The 27,645-nt window shown below is 39.3% G+C and overlaps 2 protein-coding genes and 1 long non-coding RNA gene across 5 annotated transcripts; 1 reads left to right on the plus strand and 2 right to left on the minus strand.

Moving 5' to 3' along the window:
• Window positions 1-16,408: 16,408 nt before the first annotated feature.
• On the minus strand, window positions 16,409-20,784 carry LOC116194870. 2 transcript variants are annotated; one of them, XR_004154543.1, is made up of 3 exons: window positions 20,094-20,784; window positions 17,032-17,177; window positions 16,409-16,633 (listed from the first exon to the last, which is right to left on the minus strand). It is a non-coding gene; the product is annotated as an uncharacterized LOC116194870 (long non-coding RNA). The 2 variants fall into 2 exon arrangements; XR_004154544.1 differs by lacking the exon at window positions 20,094-20,784 and adding an exon at window positions 17,801-18,760.
• Window positions 20,785-22,382: 1,598 nt separating this feature from the next.
• Window positions 22,383-27,428, minus strand: LOC116198018 (auxin response factor 4-like). Of its 2 annotated transcripts, none has more exons than XM_031528318.1 (2): window positions 26,887-27,318; window positions 22,383-22,654 (listed from the first exon to the last, which is right to left on the minus strand). In XM_031528318.1, exons 1-2 carry the CDS (start codon window positions 27,133-27,135, stop codon window positions 22,652-22,654), a joined length of 252 nt encoding a protein of 83 aa, XP_031384178.1. In that variant the 5' UTR covers window positions 27,136-27,318; the 3' UTR covers window positions 22,383-22,651. The 2 variants fall into 2 exon arrangements, 1 of the variants encoding a protein (XP_031384178.1); XR_004155137.1 differs by lacking the exon at window positions 22,383-22,654 and adding an exon at window positions 24,648-25,963 and having other exon boundaries at window positions 26,887-27,428.
• Window positions 23,605-24,423, plus strand: LOC116198017 (cysteine proteinase inhibitor B). The gene is made up of 2 exons (XM_031528317.1): window positions 23,605-23,931; window positions 24,062-24,423. The coding sequence occupies exons 1-2, from the start codon at window positions 23,674-23,676 to the stop codon at window positions 24,233-24,235; spliced, it is 432 nt and encodes a 143-aa protein (XP_031384177.1). The 5' UTR covers window positions 23,605-23,673; the 3' UTR covers window positions 24,236-24,423.
• Window positions 27,429-27,645: the final 217 nt, after the last annotated feature.

Below are 27,645 nucleotides of genomic sequence, written 5' to 3' on the forward strand. Positions count from 1 at the left end.
TACCTAGTCCCGAGAGGAGGGATGAGACCATTGTAAGTCGGATCTGGTGAATAGGAGTCGGGTTGAGGTCGGATTTGGGTCGATTTTATTGAACAGACCCAACTGGAGCAGGACAGACCTCATTGGACTGGTCGACCCGACTGGGCATCCGGGAGAAAACATGTCGGTTTAGGCGACTCGGGTGGCTTCTCGAAGAGTGCTCAAATGTTCCGGAAGTCAAAGATGATGCTTAACGTCCCGGCGGTGATTTTGGAAGGAGAGCTCACGTAAATTTTCCAGAAATCGAGAGTAAAGTCGAGTTAGCAAAACAGAAACAGACCGGACTGGGTCAAAACAGTCCCGACTGGCAGCCCAGAAAGAAACAACTCTCCCAGAGGCTGCCGGTGGTATTTTGTTTCAAGGTCGGTGGCTCCCAACTCCTAAGAGACCCCCGAAGATGGTTGTGGTGGTCGTTTGGTTCCAGAGTTATCAGGTTGACCCGTATAACCCTACAAAGATCACAAAAAACAGAGCACGTCCAGGAAACCGACCCGACTAGGCAGTTTTCGGGTCAAACGTCACCACGGTGGCTCCCGATGGAATTTTGCTGCAAGGTCGGTGGCTCCCGACTCCTAAGAGACCCCCAGAGGTGACCGTGGTGGTCGTTCGAAGAAAAGAGTCTCCAATAGACCCGATCTGCAAGAAAAACGCAAAGACAGTCCAAAATTCAACCCGACTGGACAATCGGGCTGTTTCTTCATGCTGGGTCAAAACCATTGAGTTTTTTTGGGATTTCTCGACTCCTAAACACCCTTAGGTCATGTAGGGAGGTGGTTGATGGGTTTTGGCAACTCAAATTGACTCAGAAAGGTGAGAAATCCGGGTTGGCAAATCTGACCCGAAATGGCCAAAAATAGTTCAGTTCTATAGTGGGGTGGTTCTATGACTTAGAGGCTTCAAACTTAAAATCTAACTTCGGAAATAGACTGAGCGGATAAAAAACATGTGGGAAATGAGGTTTGGTCAAGTTTTGATTTAAGCCGAGATGGTGATCACCATGATTCCGACTTAAGTCTTAAGGGTTTTTGCTTGGTTGTTGGCTGAGCTGTGGGCTACGATTTTTGCTATGGAGTTTGAGAGCTTTTGCTTGATAAAAATGACAAGTGTCGATGCAAAAGAAGGTGTGTGTTCTTGAAGATGACTTAGGCTATATATATGCATGCTTAATGACTAAATTATTGCAAGCAAAGTGTGATTAAGGGGGGATGCTTAAGGGATCCGAATTTTTAAGCGAATTAGGGTGGGGTTTTGATTGAATGAAGCATTAATGGATGGATGGGAAGTTGGAGTGTTGAATTGAAAGACTTTGGATATTTTGAAGAAGATAGTGTTGCAAGTTGGCTTCTTATTTTCATGAAGATGAAGAAGACAAGGGAGAGGGCAATTTGGGCAAGGATAGGGCGGCTAGGGCTGACCCGTGGGCCCCACAGTCATTGAGGGAAGTTTGGGACGAAGTTTGGGTCTTGATTGATTGCGTGTTCGAGGTTCGTGGCTCAAACAAATGTCGAATTGTCAATTTGCGCGTGAAAACAGTTCAAACGAGCCCAAAATCATCCATTTTACCCAAAGGAATGCTCGTGTGGTTTTTGGGCTCAGAAGCCGGTTTTGCTCATTTCAGGCGATCATAGCAAAGTTAGCCATTTCTAAATGCGTATCTCGTATTTGCATTCCGCATTGGTCATTTTGTTGTGCATTGTCAATAAGACAGCAAATTTGACGAATAATCCAGTATTGCAAATGTGAAGTCGGAGACGTCCTAGGAGTTCGAAGTCGGATTTCTCAGAATGCTTTCTGAGTTGCTTAGATGATCCGGAGATCACTGCGATCTCTGTTCGTTAAGAATGGACTCCGAAGGATTGAAAAAGTGCATCTGAGTCCTTGGAAGCACTATTCTGAGTGCCTAGATGGATTGTGCAATATCGTCTGAGGACTTCACATTGAACCTTGGGATGAGTAGCACTGTATTGGCCAACCATCTGACGTCAAGTTTCTGCCAAAAGGACCTCCGGTTATGAATTTCCGTTGAAAACGGTCTTTTCTGTCATTCGGAGGTCATTCAGGAAATTGAAAGGGATATTGCAATCTGATTTGCGCAATTGCGTATGTCCGTTGTAGTTTTCGGGGCAATGCATGGCTAACTTGGTTTGTTGATGTTCCGTCAGACTAGTCTCCGAATATGATTTTTTGTTGAAAGGTATGCTTGTTCTATTGTTCGGAAATCATTCGAGGAGTCTGTGTGACTTCCGAGAGACAGTCTAAAGCAATGCTCATGCTCTGTATAATTGCTGGATGTGACTGCATCTGACATCGGGCATTAACTTTTCTATGGTGAACCGACGTTTTTGGATTCCCACTAAAAAGTTATCTGTATTCAGAAAATTGCTCTGTATAGAGTACATGATCAGCGGTTTAGCGTCCTTTTTATATCCCGTCGGATTAGCAGTTGAATGACTATAACAACGAACAAATATCATCAGCATAACTCAATCAAATTGCAACCAAATAGACCCTTCAATATCACATTACATGCTTTAACGATGACATTAAAATTATTTGTACATAATCAATTTATAACATCCATACTTGAAGGATTACATAACTAAAGCTCCTGTAATCATCGCATGCCTCTTAAAAGGAAGTCGCATTATTTCAAACAAGCAAATCATAACACCACAAACAATATCTCTCAAAATCATTTATTCTTCCAATTTCCATTAAGTAAATCATCTCAATGATCCTTTTTAATATATGTACATATATACACATTTATTTATATATATACCCCATTTCACGAGGGAATAGAGTACTCACCGAACACCCAAAATGGTTAATCAAACTTGACCTTCAGGATGCACAATATCGGTGTCCTCAGCCCCTAAGCATATCAGTTAATTTACCCAATTATAAGCTTAAACTCTTCCTCTCGGATGCTCCCCCCATTTCCTCTACTCAATCTGCTCTCAATCCACTCAAACCCGACTCCCTCTTTGCTCGGTTATCCAGTCACTAACCTGCTGCCGCTCTCACATCCTTCTCTCTGTATTCTTTCTTTCGACGAGAGCCTTCCTTTCTTCTTCTTCTTCTTCAGCCCGCTCCTTCTCGATCTCTCTCTTTCTCTTTAGTGCTCTTTTTTTTTTCATCATTTTCCCCCTCTGTTTCTGTTCTTCCTCAAGTTGTTGGCTTGATCGGCCTCCAATGGAGGCCCATTTCCCCATCTTCAGCTTGCTTTGTCCTCTCTTTTTCACTCTTTTTCTCTCGCTGCTTCTCTCCCTCTCCCTCTCCGTTTCTTCTGTTTCATTCTTTTGATTTACCCCCAGTCAAACCAAATAGAGAAGACAAAGAAAAAAAAAACAAATGAAATGGATGTTAAGGTAGTGGAAGATGGGGGGCAGAATGTAGGGCCACGTGGAGCCCATTCCCTCCATTCTTTTTTTTTTTGGCTACAGCAACACATATAATATGTATATATATAATCATGTAAGGATATGTATAGGTATGCAATGTTTGAAAAATGTCGGGTCTTACAGCCATTCAAAGGAGTACTCATCTTTTAAGAAAGGCCACTGAATACTCAGCACAAACCTTCCTTTCCTCATTGCCATCCTTTCCTCCATGAATCCTTGCACGCGAAATCAGCTCCATTGACTGTGTTGTGATTCCCTCCTCCTATCTCCTACGTGTGAGTTGCCTACCATTGTCCACTCTTTGTTGTAGATCATAGAGGGCTGCACGGATCTGCTTGGAAAGGAATCATGCTACTCCTTCCAGTCTCCCACCTGTGTCCCCTACGTTGTCGAGGTAATAAGCTTTTGCACTTCTTTGGGCTATTGCTATTAAAGGACTCGGAGCTCCTACTCACCCCAATTCGTCCCTTGCATGTCTATAGGTCTCTGAAGGTCAGAGTTGGCTAGGGTTGAGAGACCAGTGGAGTTGCATATCTCCGATCAATTGGCTAGGAATCAACTGGCCATCTCATAGGAAATTTGATTTACTTCGTCGTCGATGACAAGCCCTGAAATACTAGTCTACTATGCTCTATTTTCCTAGCTTTGAACGCTAAGTTGCCGTCCAATTGGTTTGATATGTTGTGGTGTGTACATGTATGTGATGTTCTTGACCATTTGGAGGACTGGGAAGGAAAAAAATTTGATTTTTTGTGCTCTATCATGGTTGTTTTGGCTGGTAAGATGCCTTCCATAATGCTCTGCTATGCTATGATGTTAGAATGTTGGCTTGTTCCTTACCTTTTGGAGGACTGGGAGGAACAAGGTATTGTTTATTGTGCTATATTATGTTGGTTTTTGCTACTAAGATGCCTTCCATTTCTAGTACTATGATCTGTTGTGTTCACATTTAATTGTTCCTGACCTTTTGGCATAATGGGAGTTAGAAGAGCTGCTTTGTTATGGTCTATTATTCAGGTTCTGGATGCTAACTTAATATTGGTTGTGCTACTTGTTGCCTAAATATGTCTTTCTGATGTTCTGATCTATTTTATTGGCCCTTTAGTTCTGCCTTTCTCCCAATATATACATGCTCTACTTCTTTGTTCTGATATGTTCTCTTGGCTTTGTCAGTACTGCCATTCTCTCTATATATGCATGCTATTACTTTAGTGTTATGTCATGTTCTTTTGGATTCTTGGTGCTGCCATTCTGTCCATATAAATACTGTTACTTGAGCTATATTTTTGTTATAATGCATTGCAATTTCTTAGTACATGGCTTTAACGGGTGCTGGTAAGTCAACTACGATGAAATAGCCCCAACCAATGGAGAAGTTCTTCCTAGAACGCGTGCTTGAAAGGGTTAGGATGAACATACAATTCAAGTGATCTGATTGGAAGCCAATCGACGCGGAGATGCAACACAAATTTCATGTGTGCTGGGGAGTGAATAGACTGAAAGAAAAGATGAACATGGAGAAGATTGCATTCAACGCATTCACCAACTTGATCAATCGGACTGGTGTTGGATGAGATCCTTTGCAAACACCATCACTATTGATGACGATTTCTGGAGGCCCCTCTGCCAAGTATGACCATGTAATCTCATCTTTTCTTGCTTAAGTAACTTCGTTAATGACAGTCCATATCATTTTTTGTTTGGTCTTTCATGTTTAGGGGAGCAACAAATTGATGTGCAGCAGCTTCAGGAAACATGAGAGCCTCGACAGTGCTTGTACGGACCTGAATGTGCTCTCGTCGAGACCCACATGCGTACGATCGAATCGCGCGGCTCGGGAATGTTCACCTTCTCGGGGGATGAGTGACGGACACGCGTGAGAAGGAATCGCCACTTGCCTATTTACGACTCGAAGGTCGAGGGCCGATAAGTTGCCCGAGTCTAGGGATAATAATACACCTAATTTTGCTAAGGCACTGATTATGCGGAACTAGAAAGTCCAAATTCGGGGATTTACATTACGTGCGGGCCTATATCCCGCACGCCGTTTTGGTACTCTGACTTGCTAAGCTTGTAGTTTGATTTATTTACAGCGTGAATTAGGTTGCACTCAGCTTACACGTTTTGACACCGAAAATTCGGTGAACTAAACGATGTCGGTTGAACAGCCGAGAGAGAAGTAGGCTCGTATGTCGAGGAATCGGTTCACTATCTTTCATTATAGTTCATCAAACCATGATGGTTGAATTCCTGCATGAACCGGAACCGCGAGATCTTGGGATTACTCTTGTCTGGGCAAGCATTGGACCGATTCGATTAGTTTGACTCTTGGACCGTTCGCTCACCAACTGGGATTCTTACAGAATGAATGTACAAAGTAAAATCCTTACAATGCTCTCAAAAACAATAAATACAAATTACAAATGGTTGAATCCCAGTCAATTCGCATTCGGTTATTATTCCACTCTGACTCGCTGTGAGTTCAGAGAAAAAATCGAAAACTGAAATTCAAATACGCTCTCAGTGAATGGGGCGTTGGACTCTGTGACTGATAGTTAAGGCATTGAACCCTAAGTGCAATGCGTCCTATGAGTCGGGTTCGACTCGCATGGACAAACAAGAGCAGAAAAGTAACAAACAACATGTTCATTGCAAACAAGTTGTTTTTCAATGCCAAGTTTACATGAGTTAATAGATTATTAACTCTGAGTGTTTTGGCATGCTAATGTCCTATGCTAAGCAAGTAAGCGTGTGCAAAGCATTTTGCATTCGGCTTTGTTTCAAGGATCTGACAGACATGGTATGTATAGTCAAGTCCTTTGTGTGTGGATTGCTTTTAAAGTTGTTACGTATTGTGACGCTGCAATTCCACTGAATTCGCCAAACTCATATTTTGACTCTAGATTTAGAACCTAGAGTTCCATCTAATCATTGTCTAATGTTTGGTTAGGTCGAGTGAATGATTAATCAGGATTTGCATGTTTCGTGACAGAGATAACAGTTCTAGTTACCCGAGTCTACAATAGGATGATAAAAACTTATCAGTTGGATAAGAAAAGGTTATGCAGATGAACTTGCACCTAAACATATAGCCCATTATTATCCTAATAATGTAATATTTTTGTCAAGCTAACCCTATGGGCGTCGCTAATTTGTGAAAAGACGATTTTGCCCTTGACTTGAAAATTATTTTCAGGAAGGGGAAACGATGCAGTGCGGGCCACCTCGGCCTGTAGCCGGTGTCGACCAATTCCCTAGATTGTCCAGGGTTATGCAAGAACCCCGAAAAAGCTAAAGAATCGGTCGATCTAACGGGAAGTGATCTAGAAAGATTTTTTGTATCTTGACCTGAATTACTTGAAATCAGGTAAAAACTCAAATTAAGACACACAAGTCATTTCTAGACGTTCTTCCTACATCGAATCGTGTATTTCGGGATTTTGAAAATGCGAGTTTTGAAAAGAACATTAACGTCATTTGACAACTTGTCGAAGCGAGTTATCAGTTAATGGCCAATTAATGCAAGTTTATTAATGTCAAGCGGGTTTAATCATGTGAGCATCTCGATTAACCCGTTTGTAGATTTATTGCTTGTAAATTATTGTCGAATGCAGTAAATGTGCGAGTTACAAATAATCAGACAGATCATGAATTGATCCATTGAATAGAGTCTGAATACCTAAAAAGCTTAATTTAATGGAAACAATTCATGACACAACAACCAAGACGAGTCTAGGACGATCGAGGATAATTTGGTCAAAATTACCAAAATACCCTCGGTACCAAGGTTTTCAGAATCACGATTCTACCTAGAATCAGTCGAGGGTCGTAGAATCGTGAATCGTAAGATTCTACCTATAATTAAAAAAATAGCATATATATATATATGTAACATACTTTCCTGAGCAAAAAAAATCAATCATTGTTCATTCAAATAAAGACTCAAAACCAACAAATTAACAATAAGTCATAAAATGATAAAAACACAAAATATCGTTACAAATTATCGAAATTCAAGGTCCAAAATTTCAAATCATAACTCAAACTCCCGAAATAAAAAGTTAACAACATAAGTCATAACTCATAACATAAAATGAACAAATAGATCAAATCTCATCCAAATCTTCATCATCACCAACATCATCATCATACAAAATATCAAACTCATCTTCTTCAGGAAGCTCTAAGTCATCAACCGTGCCATGCTCTTGTGTGCGCATATTCTATGCATGTTCATCGCCAATTTGAATACCTTCACTTTCTTCATCACCATCATCCCCACAACCAAGAGAACGCAAGTTAAAATTATGACTTAAAGTTGCGGTATTCTTTGTCTCCTCTTCGACAATCCATTCATTATCAGAAGAAATGTTCTCCACTTTAAGATCAACTTGCTTCCTGATCTTCTTATCTTTCAACTTCAAATTGTAAATCACAAATACTAAATCATTCATCTTCTTTTGATGCAACCGATTTCTTCTCTTTGTGTGTACCTAAGCACAACAAAACAGTTAGTTGATATATTAACATGAATTCTGATAAGGTAACGAAATCCATATTCATAAAATACCATTTCAAAAGCACTCCAATTACGCTCACATCCCGAAGAGTTACAAGTCAAACTTAATATCCTTACACTAAATCTTTGCAACTCTGGGGTATCGACACCATATGATTCTCATCAATCTGCCGGTGTCTTCTTAAACCTCATAGACTTTGCAGATGAGAATCCAAAGAGTCATCTTTCATGTTTGAATTCCTCTAGCTGCAAATCAACCTTATCCCTCTCTTCATCATCTAGCATCCGATCCATAACCTTATATAATCCACGCATAACTTCTCTATCAGCTCTAAATTCAGAAGAAAAATGCAACTGGAGATTCAGGTTATAAGCAACAGCATATAGAGGCCTATGAAATTGAACCTCTCATCTCTCATCAATAACTTTCCAAATAGGATCATAGCTAAAAGCATGAAACAAATCATTATTAGATACTTACAAATTTCAAATATAATGATAAATAAGTAAGTAAAGACTAAGCATATAAGTTATAACAGCTTATAAATAATTTTACCTCTTCCGATCATCCTTGAAGTTTGTTTTGATCTTCTGCTTAGCTTTCTCCATCTCATTATAAATAAAGCCCATCGCAGGCTTTTCATCCGAATCCACCATGCGGAGGACCTTAATGAGAGGATATGCAGCCTTCAAACATGTATTAACATTACTCCAAAATCCGGTATCCATAATAACACGTTCTGTATACTTTTCACCTTCTAACTTCGCAAATCGACTCTATTTCCATTGCTTGGATGCAAACATAGTCCTTAGAGCATTTCTATTGTCGAAGAGGCATCCCAAAGTCAGATAAGCAGTGGCAAATCTTTGCCCTTGGTGAAATGCTTCAGCATTGTGATGAGAAATGTTCTTGAGTAAATGAATGTCGTAATCTTCCTACCCTTCATTATTGTCAGCTCATGTACCTTAATCTTTTTCTCCAAATCCTCTAACATAAGATCTATGCAATGAGCTGCACAAGGAGTCCAAAATAACTTCTTCTGTTTCTCCATTAACATCTCACCTGCTGCCTTGTAATTAGCAGCATTATCCGTGACAATTTGAACTACGTTCTCTTCCCCAACTTGCTCCACTATATCATTTATCATCTCAAATACTTTTACTGCAATCTTGGAGATGTCTGATGTGTCACTGGAAGTCAAAAAAATTGTTCCCTTAGGGCTATTCACTAGGAAATTGCATATGAACCTCTTTTTCTTATCAGTCCAACCATCTGACATTATAGAACACCCCGACTTTCTCCACATAGCTTTATGCTCCTCAAGCAATGACATAGTCTTATCCACCTCTTTTCTCAAATATTTATCACTAAGCTCATGATAAGACGGCGGTTTCAATCCAATACCATACTTCCCAATCAAATGACACATCTTCTCAAACTCAGGATTCTTGACACAATTAAATGGAATTGCACTTGTATAGAAAAAACGAGCAATCTGCATGCAAACATCCTCTCTCAAATCTTTCTTCATCATCTGATTAATTAATGATTGTTTTTGCTTGCTTTGAATGTTCAAATTCCTCTTCTTAAAGAAACTAGAAATTTCAGCTGTTTCATTTCCCATTCTCTTTGTACTAACCCCTGCATCTTCATCATCATTATTAACATCTACAACATCATCACCTTCTAAACCACAACTACTAGCTTATTTTTTCTTCACTGAAAGATCCTCTAAACGCATACAAATAGCGAATATATTATTCTTAACATCATCAAGAACAGCTAGACAAGGTGCCACATTAATCTTGGTACATCCCAAGTGATGTTTCAACCTATAGGGACCTCTAAAAACTACCTTGTCATAATATTTACATTTAATCTTCAGCCTCTCTCCTGGAACTTCATAACCGTGTGCCCATGCCGGATCATCTCTAACTCCAGTTGCATTTTTCCTAGATTTGGCTACTGCCTTGGTATTACTAGCCGATGCACTCCCAGATCCACTTGCAGAAGCCATCTCTGTTCAATCCAAAGATTCCAAACTCAATAATCACTCACTCAACAAATCTAACTCAATAGAAAATTATAGCACAATGCGGGAAAAAAATTAGCACAATTTCAGTACAATAACATCAGCAATTCCATCAGGCATCAGCATTATTACATACAGGGCAAATGGGCACTTTCATTTCATCAGCACAATTTCTTCAGCAATCAGCACAATTAGCACAAATTCATTAGCACAAGATTCAATTGAAATCACCAAGATTCAGAAACAGAAATCACAATTTCATATGGAACCATCATTCAGAAACAGAAATCACAATTTCATCTGGAAGATTGGAACCATGAAGACAACCAAATTACCCATAAATAGAAATGATAAATCACCTATTATCATCTGATTCATCTCTGGAAGTTCCAGACTAGAACCATGAAGATTTTGAGTCCGATTCAGAAATCAATTAGAATCAAGAAATTCACACACCGTGGAGATTCTGGAGAATCTCGTTGCTGTGACTCACACCGCGTGAGGAGGCCGTAGACGGTCGGGGGGGTCGAGCCGTCGACGAAGGTGATGTCGCTGGGAGGTGAGTCGGTGACAGCGGTCGAACCGTCGAAGCTAGTCGACGCAGAGTCGGTCACTGGGCAGACTCGGCAGAGGCAGAGCAGAGTCCGTCACTAGGTAGAGGTTGAGCAGAGTCGGTCACTGTGGAAGCGGAATTTGGACTCAGAACCACAGACCCACGGTCACGGAGCTTCAAGCTCGTCGGAACAAGAAGAAAATAAGAAGAAATTGAAGCAAAAATGTCGAAGATGGGGAGGCTAGGGCACAGAACAGAGGAGAAATCGAGCGTTGGAGAAGAAGGGGAAAACGAAGGGGAAGGGCGAAAAAAAAAAAAGGCCTATCGGGATCAAGCCTGGGCTTCACGTGAATCTGGGCTGAATCCGGAATCGCAGAATCGGCCCGATTCCACGATTCTGCGATCCAACACCCGATTCACATACGATTGTACATTTTCTGACTCAACACCCTGACTCGGAATCGCATGGCCCTCTTTGAATCGTAGAATCATACGATTCTACGATTCGAATCATGATTCTGAAAACCATGCTCGGTACCCAAATGGGCCCGAAAGAGTCATTGATACATGAATTCATGCATTTTGTTTGGAAAACAATATTCTAAAAGGGATTTTAATGCGGTATTTGCGATGATATTGAAATTGCGATTTGCACAAAATCTGAGAAATGGATTTCATCGAGGTAAAGAGGTCGTTTTTTAACCGAATGAGGTCAAGGAATTCTCGGCTCTTTCCACTTGGGGATAGCCGTGAACTCCCTTTACCCGTTTCGGGTTTCAAGCGGTCTCTTTAATCCAATTTCGACTATTTTTCATATGTTTAAGCATTAAACATGACAAATAACACGTATTTAACAAAGCCGGTATCGTCATGATTTTGGAAAACGCATTTAAACATACAAGCATGCACAAACACGTTATTTATGGAATCGATAAAACGATACCGACTTCATGGATATGGGAAAACATAAAAACTCGAGAAGTGACTTAAATCGGGGCAAGGAAATCGGTTATAACCTGAAGAACCAACAAAAGGCTCACGGTTACCTTTCCTCAAAGGGAACTCGTGAGCTTCCTTAGTTGTTCGGGTTTAAAACGGTCTCCCCGACTTCGATTTAACATTTCCCGACATGTTAACACGTAATAAGATAATAAACGTGCATGATATAATATGAAAATTGCATAAAAATGGAATCTTGCAAGTAAATCATGCTTGAAACACCTTGTAACTCCCTAAACACAACAAAAATATAAATGTCCTAGCTCCTCTAAGCCGGGAATTGTTATACCTAGTCTTGAGATGCGGGATGGGACTGTAAAAAGTCAGGTTTGACCATTCGTGGGTTGGGTTTGGGCTGTTTTGGCTTGAACAGACCCAATTGGAAGCAACAGACCCGACTGACACCCGAGAAAGAACGATCTGGTTAAGGTGTTTTCAGCTGATTTCCTTGGTGGTTCATGGCGGTTCTGGACACCCAAGGGACCCCTCTAGGTCGTGGTGGTGGTCGTTTGGGTCTAGTGGTCACGGTTTGACCCGTATAGCCCTTCAAAGATCAAGCAAAATAGAAAACACCCAGGGACAGACCCGACTGGGCAAGTTTCGGGTCGGACTTTTCAACGGTGGCTCCCGATGGTATTTTGCTGCAAGGCTGGTGGCTCCCAACTCCTAAGAGACCCCTAGAGGTGTCCGTCATGGTCGTTTGAAGAAAAGGGTCTCGGGTTGACCCAATTTGCAAGGAAAATCACAGGTGAGCCAGAAAATCCGACCCGGGTGGGCAGTCGAGGTGTTTCTTCTTGCTGGGCTAAAACCAACTAGTTTTCTTGGGATCTCTCGACTCCTAGACACTCTTAGGTCATGTATGGAGGTGGTTGATGGGTTTTGGCAGCTCAAACCGACCCACGTAAGGCTAGGAAACCTGGGTTGGAAAATTTGACCAGACTGAGCACAAATTCGATTCGGTTCTGTGGTGGGCTAGTTCTATGGCTTAGAGGCTTCAAACTGAAAATCTAACTTCGGAAATGGTCTAAGGAGATCGAAAACATGTGGGATATAAAGTTTTGACAAGTTTGGACTTAAGCCAGGATGATGAACACCATGATTCCGACTTAAGTTCTTGAGAGCTTTGCTTGGAAATGGCTGAGTTGAAGCTGCTGGAAGTTGCAGTTTTTCTTCAAGTTCTTGAGAGCATTTGAAGAGTGAGAAAGCTTGAGAAAAATGGCTAGAGGGTCAGTGATTAAGTTAATGATATTTGGGCAATATATAAGCAAGCTTAATGACAAGATTAATGAAACAATGTGTAATTAGGAGCAAGCTTAGGTCTTGGGTGGTTTGCTTAAGGAATAGTGATGACAAATCTTCTTCCATTGCATTAATGAAGAAGAGATGAGAGTATTGATGAAGATGGAGTGTTGAAGAGAAATTGTAGGCTTGATCTTTTGATGCAAGTTGGCTTGGAAGAAGAAGCCAAAGGAGGAGGGCGGCAATGGCAAGTCACAGCTGCCCTAGGGCAGACCGTGGGTCCCATAGGGTATGAGGGAGAGTCTGGATGAAATTCGGGTCTCGATTGATCGCGTAATCGAGGTTCGTGACTCAAACGAACGTCGAGTTATCAATGTGTGCGCGAAAACGGTTTAAACGAGCCCAAAATCATACATTTTACCTAAAAGAATGCTCGTGTGGTTTTTGGACTCGGAAGCCGATTTTGCTCGTTTCAGGCAATCAGAGCAAAGTTAGCCATTTCTGAATGGGCATCTCGTGTCTACGTGTTGGTAACCCCCGATCTAGAACTTTCAGTTTTGCATAACCATTGCCTTAGCAAAACTAGGTGTATCCGCACCCTTAGACCTAGGCAATTTACCGGCCCTCGACTTACGAGTCGTAAACAGGTAGTGTTGACTCCTTCTCATACTTGTCCGTCACGCGTCCTCGGGGAAAGTGGACACTCCCAAGCCGTACGATCAATCACGTGCATGCTGGCCCCGAATCTAGAACTTTCGGTTTTGCATGACCATTGCCTTAGCAAAACTAGGTGTATTCGTACCCTTAGACTCGGGTAACTTACCGATCCTCGACCTACGGGTCGTAAACATGCAGTGTCGACTCCTTATGCTTGTCCGTCATGGTTTTCAGGGAAAGTGGACACTCTCAAGCCGTGCGATCGATCGCACACATATTGGCCCAAACGAGACGAAATTCGGGTTCACATAACTATTGCAGGCCCAAAGGGCTCTCGGCCATCCTTGGCAGAGCCTCCTTAGCCCATGAGTACCTGTCATGGTCCTCGTGTCACGAGTCGTTAAAACGGTCGGGAATTAGGGAATATTCAGACGGTCAACCCATGATCGATCTGATAATCTGAAACCCAAAAATCCAAAAACATTTGGTAAATCATTCAATTTAACCAACTACACACGTGTAGTAATCAAGAAGATTCACTCGATTAATTAATCCACTCAACCTTTAATAAATCGCACGAGCCGGCTAATAATTTGTAACCGAGTCAATAAACCACGAACCGATACTTGTGCCCTTTTCCAAACCCACAATTTAACAAAGCACCGAGATGTGCGACACGCGTAGCATAGATATCTAGGTAGGACTCATGCGTCCTGACTCACTTCTGGGCCGATTGGAGGATGCGCGAGTTGGAACGCAAGAGTCTTTCCTAGACTACTTTTGGGCGGAACAGCCGATCTCTCGATTCACTCAGGGTCCACACAACCCTGGAGGATCTCGGGATTGGTTGACACCAGCTACTGACCTTGACGGTCCGTGATCGCGCAGTCTCGATTAATCATCACACAAACACATTTTTCTAACTTAAAGGCATGGCTATATGTTTATGGTTTACCAACAACCATAGGGTTAGAATGGTCGAAACACTCCAAGTCACGAGTAAAGACGGGCAACCTGTGCAAGCGTACAAGTCTCATCTGTATAGCCCTCTTTACATTATTAAAGTGTTTTTGCCATTCTGACATAGATTTGGGTGCTTAGGGATGCAGACCCAAGGCGTGAGTGTGGACGGTCGTGAAAGGTTGTCTGGCCTTTCAAAGGGTATGAGTAGAGGCCTTGACATCCTCGTGGTGTTTCGCGTCCCCACGTCCCTAAGTCTGTGCATAGATCGGGTAAAACACGAAAATCAACTAACTTTTCAACCAGACATAATCAAAACATGGAAAAATAGGTAGGATAGAACATCAAGTCTTAGGTTCCTGACAAAACACATTCTCTATCATAATTTGTTAAATCGTCAATGACACAAAACATATTAACTTAAACAAACTCTCACATTCGGGGCTTGACAAAGGACATTATATCTGTTAAGTCCTTTATGTACAAAATTGAATGCTACATGCCCTCCCCAGGGTAGCCCATGGCCGAATTTCACCCTGCACGAAATCATATTTTGGTCTGTTTGGGATAGAAACCTGTCTGCCAAACAACCCCGGTCCATAATATGATAATCATGTAAACATGACTACTAATACACCGCACTTGTTTGTTTATCCATTTCCTTCTAGACCCGGGCGACTCACCAATCCTCGACCTCCAGATAGTGGAGACTCTTTCTCATACGTATCCATCACGGTCCCTCGGAAAAGTGGACACTCCCAAACTGTGCGATCAACGAGCACGCATGCGAGCTCGACAAAACGAAATTCGAGTCTGCACAACTCTTCGATGTGTTGTTAATGAATTGCGTATTTACTTTTACCAATTTAAGAGGAAATCGATCACACGTGGTGAATATGTGTTAATGGAGTGATATACTGGAAAATTAGGAAGGAAAAAAAATCTGGCCATGACTGTGCCTTGCTTTTGTTTGGTGTTGTTAAGGGTATGCGGGTCCGGATATCCCTTTTTTTTCACTATACCCGAACCCTACCCTGTAAGGGACGAGTTTCAAGATTTTTGAACCGGACCTTACCCCGTTGCGTCTTGGAATCGGAATCTACTCGAAACTTGTAGTATACCACAAGTTTCATGTACCATGTTGGAACCTGTAAATTTTTTGACTCGCTAAATAAAATCGAAAATATCTCATTCATAATTAGTAATCACGCAAAACAGAATGTCGACATAGATTTAGATTTTTTTTTAAATTAGTGACTCTATTTTTTTAAAATATATGAATGTCTGAATATAACTATATATATATATATATAATTAGAGAAATTATTATCCGAGTTTGGGTATCGGTTCCGAATATCCTCTATGCAAGAACCAAAATCGAAATCAGTTTTTTACAGGTTACGTATTTTAATACCAGGATCCTATCCTATTTTCAATACGAGCCATCCATACCCTACTCCAACAGGTAGGTTCCGACCGATTCCGGATATATCCGTTATCCGTGCATACCCCAAGGTGTTGTAGGGGGTGTTGCGTATGGTAATTCGTGTCGTGTCATGTCTAAACGGGTTCGTGTCATCAAAGTCATAACCTGTACACGACACGATTAATAAACGAGTCAGGTTTTGAAAACACGAACACGACTTGTTTATATCCGTGTCAACCCAGACACGACACGTTTAAACTTGTTTATCAAAATGTGTCATAATAGGTACACGTGTCCGTACACGACACGATTATAACCGGTTACCCAACACGTTAACACGATCCGTTTATTCAATTAGTCCGTTTACACGGAAAAGTTAACACGACCCACTTATCCGATCAACCCGATTACACGGACACGTTAACATGACCCGTTTATTCGACAAGTTAACACGACCCGTTTATTTGACATGTTAACACGATTACGACCCGTTTATTCCGAACAGAATTTTCTAAAAAGTTAACCATGCTCATTTCATTCATAGAAATGGATCATTATCTAGGAAGTACAAAGATGATGAGATATAAATCTAGTCTTAAAATAGATTACAATAACTTGTAATAGCATCATATCATTAATGCTTCCAAAGTAGGCATTCACCATCAGAAGGAACATAAACACATATAAATATATATGTTCACAATCACCTTCAAAACTTTTATCTAATCGTCCAGTCATCTTGATGAGCCGATAGAAATGGGGCTTGCAGTATAACACTCTGTCGTTGGAGGAGTAATTACTCAGCTGCAAAACATACATGAAGTCAGACACTGAACGGCATAGAAACCGAAGAACTCAAACTCATCTCAAATTTATCGATCTTCACAAGAGAAGGCCATAACAAGACAATCATTCCAAGATGCAGCTATCGACGAATATCGAACCATTGACCAGACAGATCAATTTTAGGGTACAAATCAACGAGTTACCGTCACGAATCATGATCATCGAACAGGTCCTTGATGTCAAATGGAAAGAACTAAAACACAGACAAGACAAAGTACTAGAAAACAGAAACTTTAGCTTCAACCAATTCTCCCTAGTGTTTATGAACATATTCATAACCTTCCCAACATTAACTCGGGCACTATAAGAAGCTCGAAAGATGTTACCGGAACCCGGAAGAGAACTGCTTCTATTACCTTGAGAGTGCCCTTGCAGTGATGGCATCTGAATTGATGGCTCCTTTAATTAACCACGGTATTAGACCCTTGAGTTGATGGCTCCTCGCTAATATTTAAGTATATCACATCCTCTATAAGTTGATCCACAGAAATCCCACAACCATCTACATTCACAAAAGAGAGAGATCAACAAAAGAACTTTTGAAATCAGAACTGAAAAGTAAACTTACCGGCTAATCCATAAAACTAACTAGGATCAGACAAGCAGCAAGCAGCAAAGTTTCTTAGCTAATCAATTGCAAGTATTCAACTCAGTATCCTTCCACTTTAATTAATTCTATAGAATCTTTAATCTGCTGCATATAAAGAGTCTTTAATCAATTGCAGCACATGATGCTTAGCTAATCAATTGCAAGTATTCAACAAGTAACTGCATTTCACAAATCACAATCAACAAGCAACATTAATTTGACGAACATGTGCATGAGAAATCAAAGCCGGAATTGCCATAATAAGAAAATGCTATGCCCCGGATAGGATCTAGAACGAGAATCCAGGTGGATGCTTTTGGAAATTAAAGTCGTGAGGCCTAAAAGGAGTTTTTGATCAATCAATTTGGTTGTGAAAGAACTTATCAGTGGCAGGCAGTTAGCTGTTTGTAAAACTTATCAATTAATTTGATGTAGCAAAGCAGAGTGAAAAATTGGATGAAATCAAAGATGCAGCAAAGCAGAGCAGGGAAGGGGAGTGCGGCGGGCGGGGTCTACAGAGCAACCAGCAAGGATACCCGAGGTCGAGGTTGTGCGGTTGAGCCGGGGTCGAGGTCGACTTCGTCTGAGGTCTCGGTGACGTCGCAACATCTAAATAGTTAAAGAGGGCTCGAGGTTGAGGCCTCCACGATCGACGACTCGAGGGTCGCAGGGTGGCGATCGCTGTCGCGTGGTTGAGGTCACTGCGCTGAGGTCGCAGGGTCGAGCCGGGTTCGAGTTCGACTTCGTCTGAGGTCGAGGACCGAGCCGACGTCGCTTCGTTTGAGACTCTGAGGTCAAAGAGAGGGCTCGAGTTGAGGTTCGCGAGGTCGCGGGGGTCCGAGGTCGCGGGGTCGAGCGGAACAGCGGAGCGGATCGTGGACAGTGGAGCGGTGGAGGCTTCTTCAGCTAATATAGGTGGAGGCGGAACCGAATGAGGAAGGGACAAAGTCGCAAAGGGTTACGAGTTAGGGTTACAACCTACAGGAACGGGAACGGGAAGGCAAGCAACGCAAGAGGAATTTCAAAATTAGGATTAGTGGAAGGGTATATTGGTAAATTTGGTTAGATAAACGGGTTAATGGATTACACGATTAAACACGTCTAATAAACAGGTTTAATCATGTCTAATTGGGTTATGCGGGTTCAACCCGTTAAGACACGTTTATTAACCGTATCTAAACGGGTTGAACCCATTTAGACCAAATATCAAAAAACCTCAACTTGAACTCGTTCAACTTCGTGTCGTATCCATATTGCGTTATCATGTCGTGTCAAATATTGCTGACCCTAGTGTAGCGTAAGAAGAATAAAAAACATTAGAAATTCAATTCAACGGGTTCACTATTTTGTCTTGTAGTGCATTAAATATGTTACGTTAAGTTTAACTTAACTCTATAAACAAACTATGATAACATTTAGGAAGGAGTTGAACGAGAAATATAGTTTAGGACGAAAACGAAAAAGTAACAAAAGGTTCATGATTAAAAATAACTTTTTTTCTTTATTTATTAACAAATTTATTAGAATTATTTATAATTTAAAAGATGAAGAGTATGTTTATTTCAACTTAATTAAATAAGTGCTTAAAAATTAATTACAAGTTAGTTATAAGAGAAAATAAATGTAAGAAAGAGGGAAAGGTAAGGAATAAAAATTTAAACTACTTAATTACTAAGCAAAAACTCACTTAATGAAATAAATAGAAATTTTGATTTAATAAAATAAATCATTCTTCACTTATCGACACTCTTTATGTATCACAAAACTTTTTTCATCCTTATTCATTCCTCTTTTTTTCTTATACATTTCTTCCATTAACTAATTAAGTGCTTAATGCTTAAAAATTTAATTTATCAAACACCACCTAAGTGTGTGTTTGTTTCAACTTAATCAAATAAATACTTAAAGGTTAGTTACAAGTTAATTATAAGAGAAAATGAATGCAAGAAAGAGGAAAAGATGAGAGATAAAGATTTAAACTACTTAATTATTAAGCAAAAGATCACTTAAGTTGTATTTGGGACATGAATTTAGGATCCCCGTTGCGGTAAGGCTTTATTATATATGAAAAAAGGACCTTATTATATATGGAAGGAGAAAACTTGCAGAATCTTTTAGTGGAGGAATTCTTCTGTTGCAGTTATTCAGTAAATTATGTCCATGATCATGATGCGAGCACTGTCCCTGACAAACTTGGAAAGCAAGCTATCTTCTCCTTTTGCCGCAAGAGGACTTAATTTGACATAGTCTCTGTGTAGGTGTTTTTTCAAATTACGTTAAGAAAGCCTATGTTTTGATTGAATGAAAATACATCACTCGTCCAAAAAAAATCTTGGATAATTTTTTATATGCATGTATCAGAATTATAGACTGAAACTAGAAGTGCGAGGAAGTAATTTGAGCCGAGTAAGGAATTTGAGATTGGCTTAAACACAAATCTACAAATATATGTTTTTATGCCTCTCTAATTCTCAAACTTAATGTTGCTTTCAATACAGAGTGATTATTTGTTACGTTCTATAATTCAAAATTTAGGGTTAATTGAGTCAAAAATTTATGAACTTTGCATGTCTTCATAAATCTAGCACAAACTTTTTTCTCATAAAAGTACATGAACTTTTGTTTTTTCCCAAATCTAACCGTTAGATTTTCCGTTTGTTTTTAATTAGTTAGCAGATGATTTTTTGACTTGGCATTAAAAATTCAAAAATAAACAATCAAATAAAAAGCACAGTTCACAAAAAAATCATAAAGAAAAAGAAAATTGCAAAAAAAAAAATTGAAAGAGGGAAAAAATCTATCTCTTATACAATAATACTAGGAGGATACCACGACTAGAGCGTTGCGTGAACCTTATTGGCCTGAATGAAGCTTAGTAAGCTTGCTAGCAGCTGAGAGCTCTAAAGACGAGGTTAGCTCAATCCTTGTGCGTTTCTCGCGGTATCTTGAGTCCATTCTGGGATGCATGTAAAGGGTAACCGAAGTGGAGAATATATACATGACAACGACAAGCAAAGAAAAAGTTAAGTTGATATTGAGGGATAATTGTCCTCCTAAAGTTTTGACTGTCTTCTTCATCTTCACTCTTCACTGTCTTCAGTTCAAAACTTTAGATTCATCAATCACTTCTGCTGGAGGCCGAGCTTGGTGGTGACGATGGAGAAGTGGTCCTGGGCAGTCTTGATGAGGACATAGAAGTAGGAGTAGAAGAGGAAGAGGGAGAGGGATGGGATGGAGAGGAGGGAGTTCTAGCGGAAGGTGTAGTAATGGAAGCCAAAGTAGTTGATGATGTCATCCTTGCGCCTGACCGAAGAACAAGATTTGGGGCTGTTGAAGAGTCCTCCACGAGGAGGAGCTATGGGACAAGAAGGGGTCGGTGGGAAGATGAAGAGGAAGAAAAAGAAGAAGAGGGTGGAGAGAACAGTGAGGGAGATTGCAGAGGAAGCCAGGAGGGAAGGAGAGAAGAAAAAGACCATGTGGCCATTATCGCCTTCTTCCGTGTCAAAAGAAATCTAATATTCTATCTTTTCTTGTATTATTTGAACACATATTAATTATTATTTAATATTTATCACTATTTTCTTGTATTTTATGTTATTTTCTTAAAATAATATATATTTTTTTAATTAAATATGCGGTCATATCCATCAAACTTCCGGTTGAAGTTATAAATTCATGAACACATATCTCGACCGGTTCGATATCCAGTCCGGTTCTGCTAATACTAAACTGAAGCTAGTTTAATCATAATCAAGTCCAACAAAATCACAACGGCTACGCTAATCTTGCCTCTAAAACTCCCAGCTTTAGTAAAAGCCTGTAGGCTTCACTGAGGCCAACAAAGCCGACGACTTTCCTAGCAGTATTTTTCCTCCTTAGGCAGTAGTAGTAGTAGGATCGCGGACATAGCCCTTTTATCCTTCTCTTATCTTTAAATTTGTTTCAATTATTCAACTTTTTGAATTTTAAAACTTTTTAGTTTATTATGTTTATTTTTCTTTATCTCATTTGATTTTTTAATTTCATTTTACGTTTTTAAAATTTTACTCTGTTTTTTGTAAAATTTTCTATTTTTTAAGTAAAATTGATCCCAAAATTTAAAGCAAACTTCTAACTTAAACATTTCGCACGTGCACTTGAAATCAAATAGGATAATTATCTCCTAAAATCAATATACTTCTTTCTTTACATGTCATGTCGTTCTTTCCTCTTTAGTTGCCCTTTATTCGCCTCCCTAGATGAGCCTGAGATAGATATTGCATTCCTAAATTTGGCTTGGCTGGTCAGGCCTCAATCAATCGCGGCAAAAATATAGTTGGGATAACATCGTCTTTGATACTCCCAGCTACTAGCGAACTCATTGAGATTCACTAAGGTTAATATGATCATCGCGGCTTTCCCGTTGTGATATCCCAGTCTAGAATTTATTTTACTTTTTGACGGCACTAGCCCAAGTTGAAAGATGTATCTTCTTATAGTGAATTAATTTCAATGATATCTTTTAGTTTCATGTCATACATATTGGTGAAATCAGATTGGATTTACGCGAGATTTACATATATGTTGAATTTTTACTAGTTCTCAGTTGGACGTGGGAGTAGGTTGACTATTTTATCGCCTTTCTTTTTTCTTTTTCTTTTTTACTTTGATATCTGGTAATAGGACTCGACTAATTCAGTTCGAGATAGATCGACCTACTAAAGGTGTAAAACTCTTTCAGTATGGATTTTTTCCATTCACACAACTCAAACTCGAGACAGTGCCGAATCGCTTGAACCAGACCTTATTTGTTGCATCTCACTTGTTTTGGTTTCTTTCAATTATGCACTTTGGTTTCATAATTAAATGGTTTCTTGCTATTAAAGATGGCATAATGCAGCGATGCACATTGACAATCAGGAGGTTTTATGTTCGATACTCTGGGATTTCCCGTGTCACTTTATTATATATTAGAATTTATATTTCATTATACTAAACTCACGGTCTTTCTTGTAACCGAAAAAATGATTTCTTGCTTTTATGTTGATCTTCAAGGTTTTTATTTCACACAGCTCTTTCATATGTGCCACAAGATTTAAGAGACAAATCATAAAAAAACCGTTAGTATTCATAGTCTCTCGACTTTTACTCACATGATTATGTACCACAACACAGAACTCCTCGGACATGCAAGAAATTAAACGTCCAAATTTTCCAACTAATCAAAAAAAATTAATTATAGGAAAGTTGTCATGCATGCAATTTATGTCTTTGTCCGTTTCCCTGTTTGCTGCGTGTCGATTACTGTGGGAATTGCTAGTGACATCTTCTCAGCATGCAGACAACGAAACTCATCAAAACCCTCGCCCGAGAAGATAAGCATGACGAGCCACGATATTCCCATATAATCACTGCAAATCGATCACGGAAAAATTCAAAGGCCTTTCGTCTTATTTAGTGAATATATAGAATTTCGTGATACAATCAGAAAAGAATGTGATTTATTTAAAATTAGAGTTTGTGCTACGATAATCCTGCCAAATTGGGAGTATGGTCACATAAAATCATTCGCTCAATTGATATTATCAGCAAAATGAGCAAAAAGAAAAAATCCCGTCGGGGAAAAGACAAAGGAGCAAATATAAAAGAGGATGCAGTACGAGCACGCTCTAGTAGGTTTTAAATACAATACTTATACAAAGATTATTATGTATCTCTTCATTAATTATTAAAATTTTATTAAAGAATCTTGTAAAAATGGACAAAATCTATATTAGGAGAATTTTACTCATTAATGAATCGATCCGATTTGACTGGATTAATCTAAACTTAATTAGGTTTTGAAATACTAGCTTTCACACTAAAAAAAAGATTTTATTAAAAAGATAATATAGATTTTAGTAAACAAAAAGTTTCATTTTCGATATCCAATAAGATTATACCCATATTCTCTATTAATTATTATAGGTTCTATTTCATTGTACAATTCAAAGCCTAGAAAAAAATTATTTTGTTATATATATTAGATTCATTCATGATTTATCTTATCGCGAAAAGGAAAAAAACGCAAATAGCTAGCAGAGCAGAGAGCAGAGCAGTGGATTACGTTGGCGTCTCGCAAGACGCGGCATGCCGTTCGTGTGTTGGACGGACACATCAGCTATCCTTCTGTCTCTGGATGTCTCTCTAAAATCTTAATTTGCGTGTCCACTCTGATCGTGTCATAAATAATAAAAGGAAAAAAGAAAAAAGCGACAAACTCCAAACATATCATATGCCCATCTTCCTTCTATGTGGATATAATATATATATTTGTGTGTGTGTAGACCTCATACATGGTTGTGATCACATCTCTCATAAGACAGACACGGTCGTCAATCATATATAAATATCTACATATCATTCGGAGCCAGCTGGATCGGCTCAATTAATGGTGTCTTCTGCCTGCGGATCAAACTCCTACCCGTTGACGATGACGACAACGACCGCGCTCCTTTCGGTACTTCTCCTAGTGATTTCGAGTACAGTAGAAGTGAGCGGCTTCAGGGGAAGAGTCGGAGGGCGGACAGAGGTCAAGGACGTGAAGTCGAATGAGGAGGTGCAGCAGCTCGGGCGATTCTCCGTGGAGGAGTACAACCGCATGCGGCGGCAGAGCGGCCAGGGCAACGGAGAGGTCACCTTCTCTCAGGTAAGCTAGAGCTAGGCCGGCAAAACCAAATAGCAAATGCTAATATCTGTATGTACTCAAGCTAGCTAATCATCCTCGCATGGTCGATATCAGTGGTGATTGATATTATATCTTTGGCGCTGTGGGTCAGGTGGTGGCGGCTCAGATGCAGGTCGTGGCAGGGATCAAGTACTACCTGAAGATTGAGGCGCGGCAGCATGGAATAACGCAGGTGTTCGACTCTGTCGTTGTGGTCAAGCCCTGGCTCCACTCGAAGCAGCTGCTTAACTTCGGACCCACCAAAGATCGCATTCTAGGGTTCTGAAGGCATGTGATGATTTCTGCCAGTCAACTTTGCGGATAGGCTGAGACTCGTCCCAGACTTGCAACTTTAACTTTCTGTGCTCCCCCCCTCCCGGCGGAGGTTTTGACATTTCGGCATGTATTGCCTGTGTACTATGTGAGCCAACTTCGAGCTATGTCATGAATAACGGGCAATTGTATATGCACAAAGCATCGTCAGTCCCACTCGTGAGAGTACTTTGTCCAAATGTTGTTGTCCATCGAAGTCTTATCTTTCAAAATTAAATTTTTTCTTCTGGGTCGAAGAAAATTTTGAATTAAATTATGGAACACGGGATCGGCTATGGAAATTCCAGCAAATTATAAACAAATAAGTTTCGGAATGTGGTAGAAGGAATTTAATCGAATTTGCGTCGATCCAACCAAACAAGTCATTAGTTTGTTTGGATTATGCTAGGAACATATTATTGAACATTTATATAGATGTATCTGCGTGTTCTTATAAGGCATTTGTTGGATGAAATTTAGATTTAGGTTTTTTTTTTTCGGTGTGAACTCCAAAAAATCAATTGGGTCTCGATTAATCTAGTTGAGTCGGATCGACCTACGAAGTAGTAAAGTTCTCTTAGCGTAAATTTTTTGCATTCACAAGAATTAAAATCAGAGACCTTACTTAAAGTGGAATAAATGCCAAACTGTTTGAACTTACCCACGTTGGTGATTTAGGTGGCATTTGATTATTCAAATTAAATGCTTAAATTAAACTTTTAGTATATAATTGGAGATTTAATTGTTTAATGAACTAAAATAAGATTGACTTAATTTAATAAATTAAGCATGTGTTTTGTTATTTAAGTTAAATGTTCAAATTAAATTTTCAGTACTTAATTAAACTACCATTTCGCTGGTACATTAAACTACTATTGCGCCCATTCATTGTATGAGTTCATTTTAATATACTTTTTATATTTTTTATATTGTAATTTCTTTTAAAGACTAATTTTTCTATTAAGACTAATAATATTTTTTTTATTAGCTTCAAGTTTTAAACAATATTTTTTTCATAATTCTTTTTTTAAAATTATAGTAAGTTAAATAGCACAATAATAGTTTTGCATTTCTAGTCTTTCAACTAATTCTTCAATTTCGTTATTTGTCAAATTTCATTATTAGTCAATTGGTTAATTGCAATTCTTTTTTTATATTTTCCTTTTTTTCTAATTGTTTATATTTTCTAATTTATGTCCAACTTGACTATTCTAATTTTGAACAATAATACCTTAGACTTTATTAAACAGTTTAATGATGATTTTTATAGTATTTTGCGACTTTCTCATTTTTTTGTTCCAAACGAATCTCGTTTGGAATAAACAATTGTGACATCATTTAAAATACTTAATTAATTTAATTTGTTAATTAAAAATGACTTTAATAATTTATATTTTAATTATATATGTGAAGTATATAAAATAAAAGAACTTTGTTATAATGATATAATTATTTATATTTTATTAATTATAATATTTATTTTAAGTATCTTTATTTATAAAATTTATTATGCGCATTTGTTACTTAGTGTAATTTTACTATATATAGATATAGATGTGAAATTGGATGACAAGCTTACCTCTTCCCTCTTACCTTGAGTGGAGTAAAGGGAAGAATAAATCTTTATGATTGATACATCAAACTTTTCATCATGAAAATGTTACCAACAAAGTGTTAGCTTAGTAATAAGTGGCTCCAATCCCTGTAAAGAATACAGAAGATAATACAAGTTCGAATTTCAGAAAGCACACCAGTTGAAAGAGAGAATAATATTTAATGCACGATCTATCGAAATTGCGTGAGCAATTTCTCTCATAATTTTGTATATTTTAACTTCCTTTTAGGCTTTTACCTCGTTAAATTACCAAAAAAAAAAAGAGTGAAATTGTATGAGAACCCTACCTCTTCCTTCTTACCTTGAGCGTCCTAGTCATTGTACATTAATCTAAGACTTCGACTCCAAGATTCATCTTTATTAGGCCGAATTTCTGCGCTCTGCTGCGGGTCTAACGGGTCATTTGTTTTTTTCATAATATTTGATTTAATCCAAAAATACTAATTATTTATAAATTTTACACAATTGTTCAAGGAGCAGATCATATTGTAAAACTTAAATAATCTATAAAAATTTTGCAATCTATTAAATCATGTGCACATAAATTGTAATAAAGAATTAATATGTAAGAAAGATCATTTTATCAAACAAAATTAAATTTTTAAGTTAATTGTATCATCATTTCTTTAAGGGTAAATAGCCTAAAAAATACGAAATTTCAAAATCTTCCCTAATCTAGCGCATCGTCTCTTTCCGTCCAAGAAATCTCGTTAAATGCTGGCGTGATTGTTATGTTTTGGACACATGGCCGTTATCCTCCACGTAAACGCCCTTAAGGCAATTGGCGGGCGGGCCATCCCCCCCCCCCCCCCCCCCCCCCACCATTTCCTTTTCCCTCCAAAACCTGTTCCACTTCCCCTGCTCTTCAAGAAGACCGAAGATATCAAACAACCAGCTCACAGCAGAACTCCGCACGCCAACACATTAACACAATCTGCCCATCCTCACGACTCGGAGCAGCTCGCAGAGGGAGCAATCAGTAAACACAGAGGGCAAAACAATCAACTCACCTGCTCGATATGGCCCTGGGGGAAGTAGTAGGCGAGCTCTCCTTCCCGGGGTACGGTGACGAAGGGACCGGCGCAGGCGCGCCACAACTCCTTGTACAGCGCATCCTCGGAGCCTAGAAAAACAAGAAGGTTAAGGACTCCTCCATTTCCTTTCCTGCAACTAGGATCGGAGAAGATTCGAGAAATTGAGTCACCGGACTCTTCCCTGCGGTCAGCCCTGATCATAATCGAGCCCTCCTGAGACACCATGTTTGATCGGACTCCGATGAGCAGAAAACCCTAGACCAAGACCGGCAGCGAATGGGGGGAAAGCGAGAGAGAGGGAGTAGAGGGGAGCTAGTTCAGGTGCTGGGGCTTGGGGAGAAGAGATAATGGAGGAAACAGTGACTCTACGGAAGGGTATGGCACCACGAAAACCACGGAAAAGGAAATGGGGGAAAAGGGCCTGCCAGTCGCCTTAATGGCGTTTACGTGGAGGATAACTGCCATGTGTCCAAAATGTAACGGTAATGTCAGCATTTAATGAGTTCATTGAACGGAAGGAGACGGCGTGCTACATTAGAAAAGATTTTAAAATTTCATATTTTTTTAAAACAATTTTAAAGTTCGTGGTAAATTAAAAAAGGTTTGAATAGTACATATTTTTTTAAACTATTTATCCTTTCTTTAAAATCTTTTTGTATCTAAAATTCTAATGATAGTTCCATTATCTTTTGAGAAGAATATAATTGTTTCTATATATCATCAAATTCTTATTGT

This window comes from Punica granatum, chromosome 2, assembly GCF_007655135.1.
Source record: "Punica granatum isolate Tunisia-2019 chromosome 2, ASM765513v2, whole genome shotgun sequence".
Taxonomy (NCBI): domain Eukaryota; kingdom Viridiplantae; phylum Streptophyta; class Magnoliopsida; order Myrtales; family Lythraceae; genus Punica; species Punica granatum.

Bases quoted from the DNA above. Each gene is read 5' to 3' on its own strand.
- LOC116198018 (XM_031528318.1), bottom strand. From the start codon at position 27,135: ATGGTGTCTCAGGAGGGCTCGATTATGATCAGGGCTGACCGCAGGGAA.
- LOC116198017 (XM_031528317.1), top strand. From the start codon at position 23,674: ATGGTGTCTTCTGCCTGCGGATCAAACTCCTACCCGTTGACGATGACG. The intron at 23,932-24,061 runs GTAAGCTAGAGC...GCTGTGGGTCAG, and splicing joins GAGAGGTCACCTTCTCTCAG to GTGGTGGCGGCTCAGATGCA.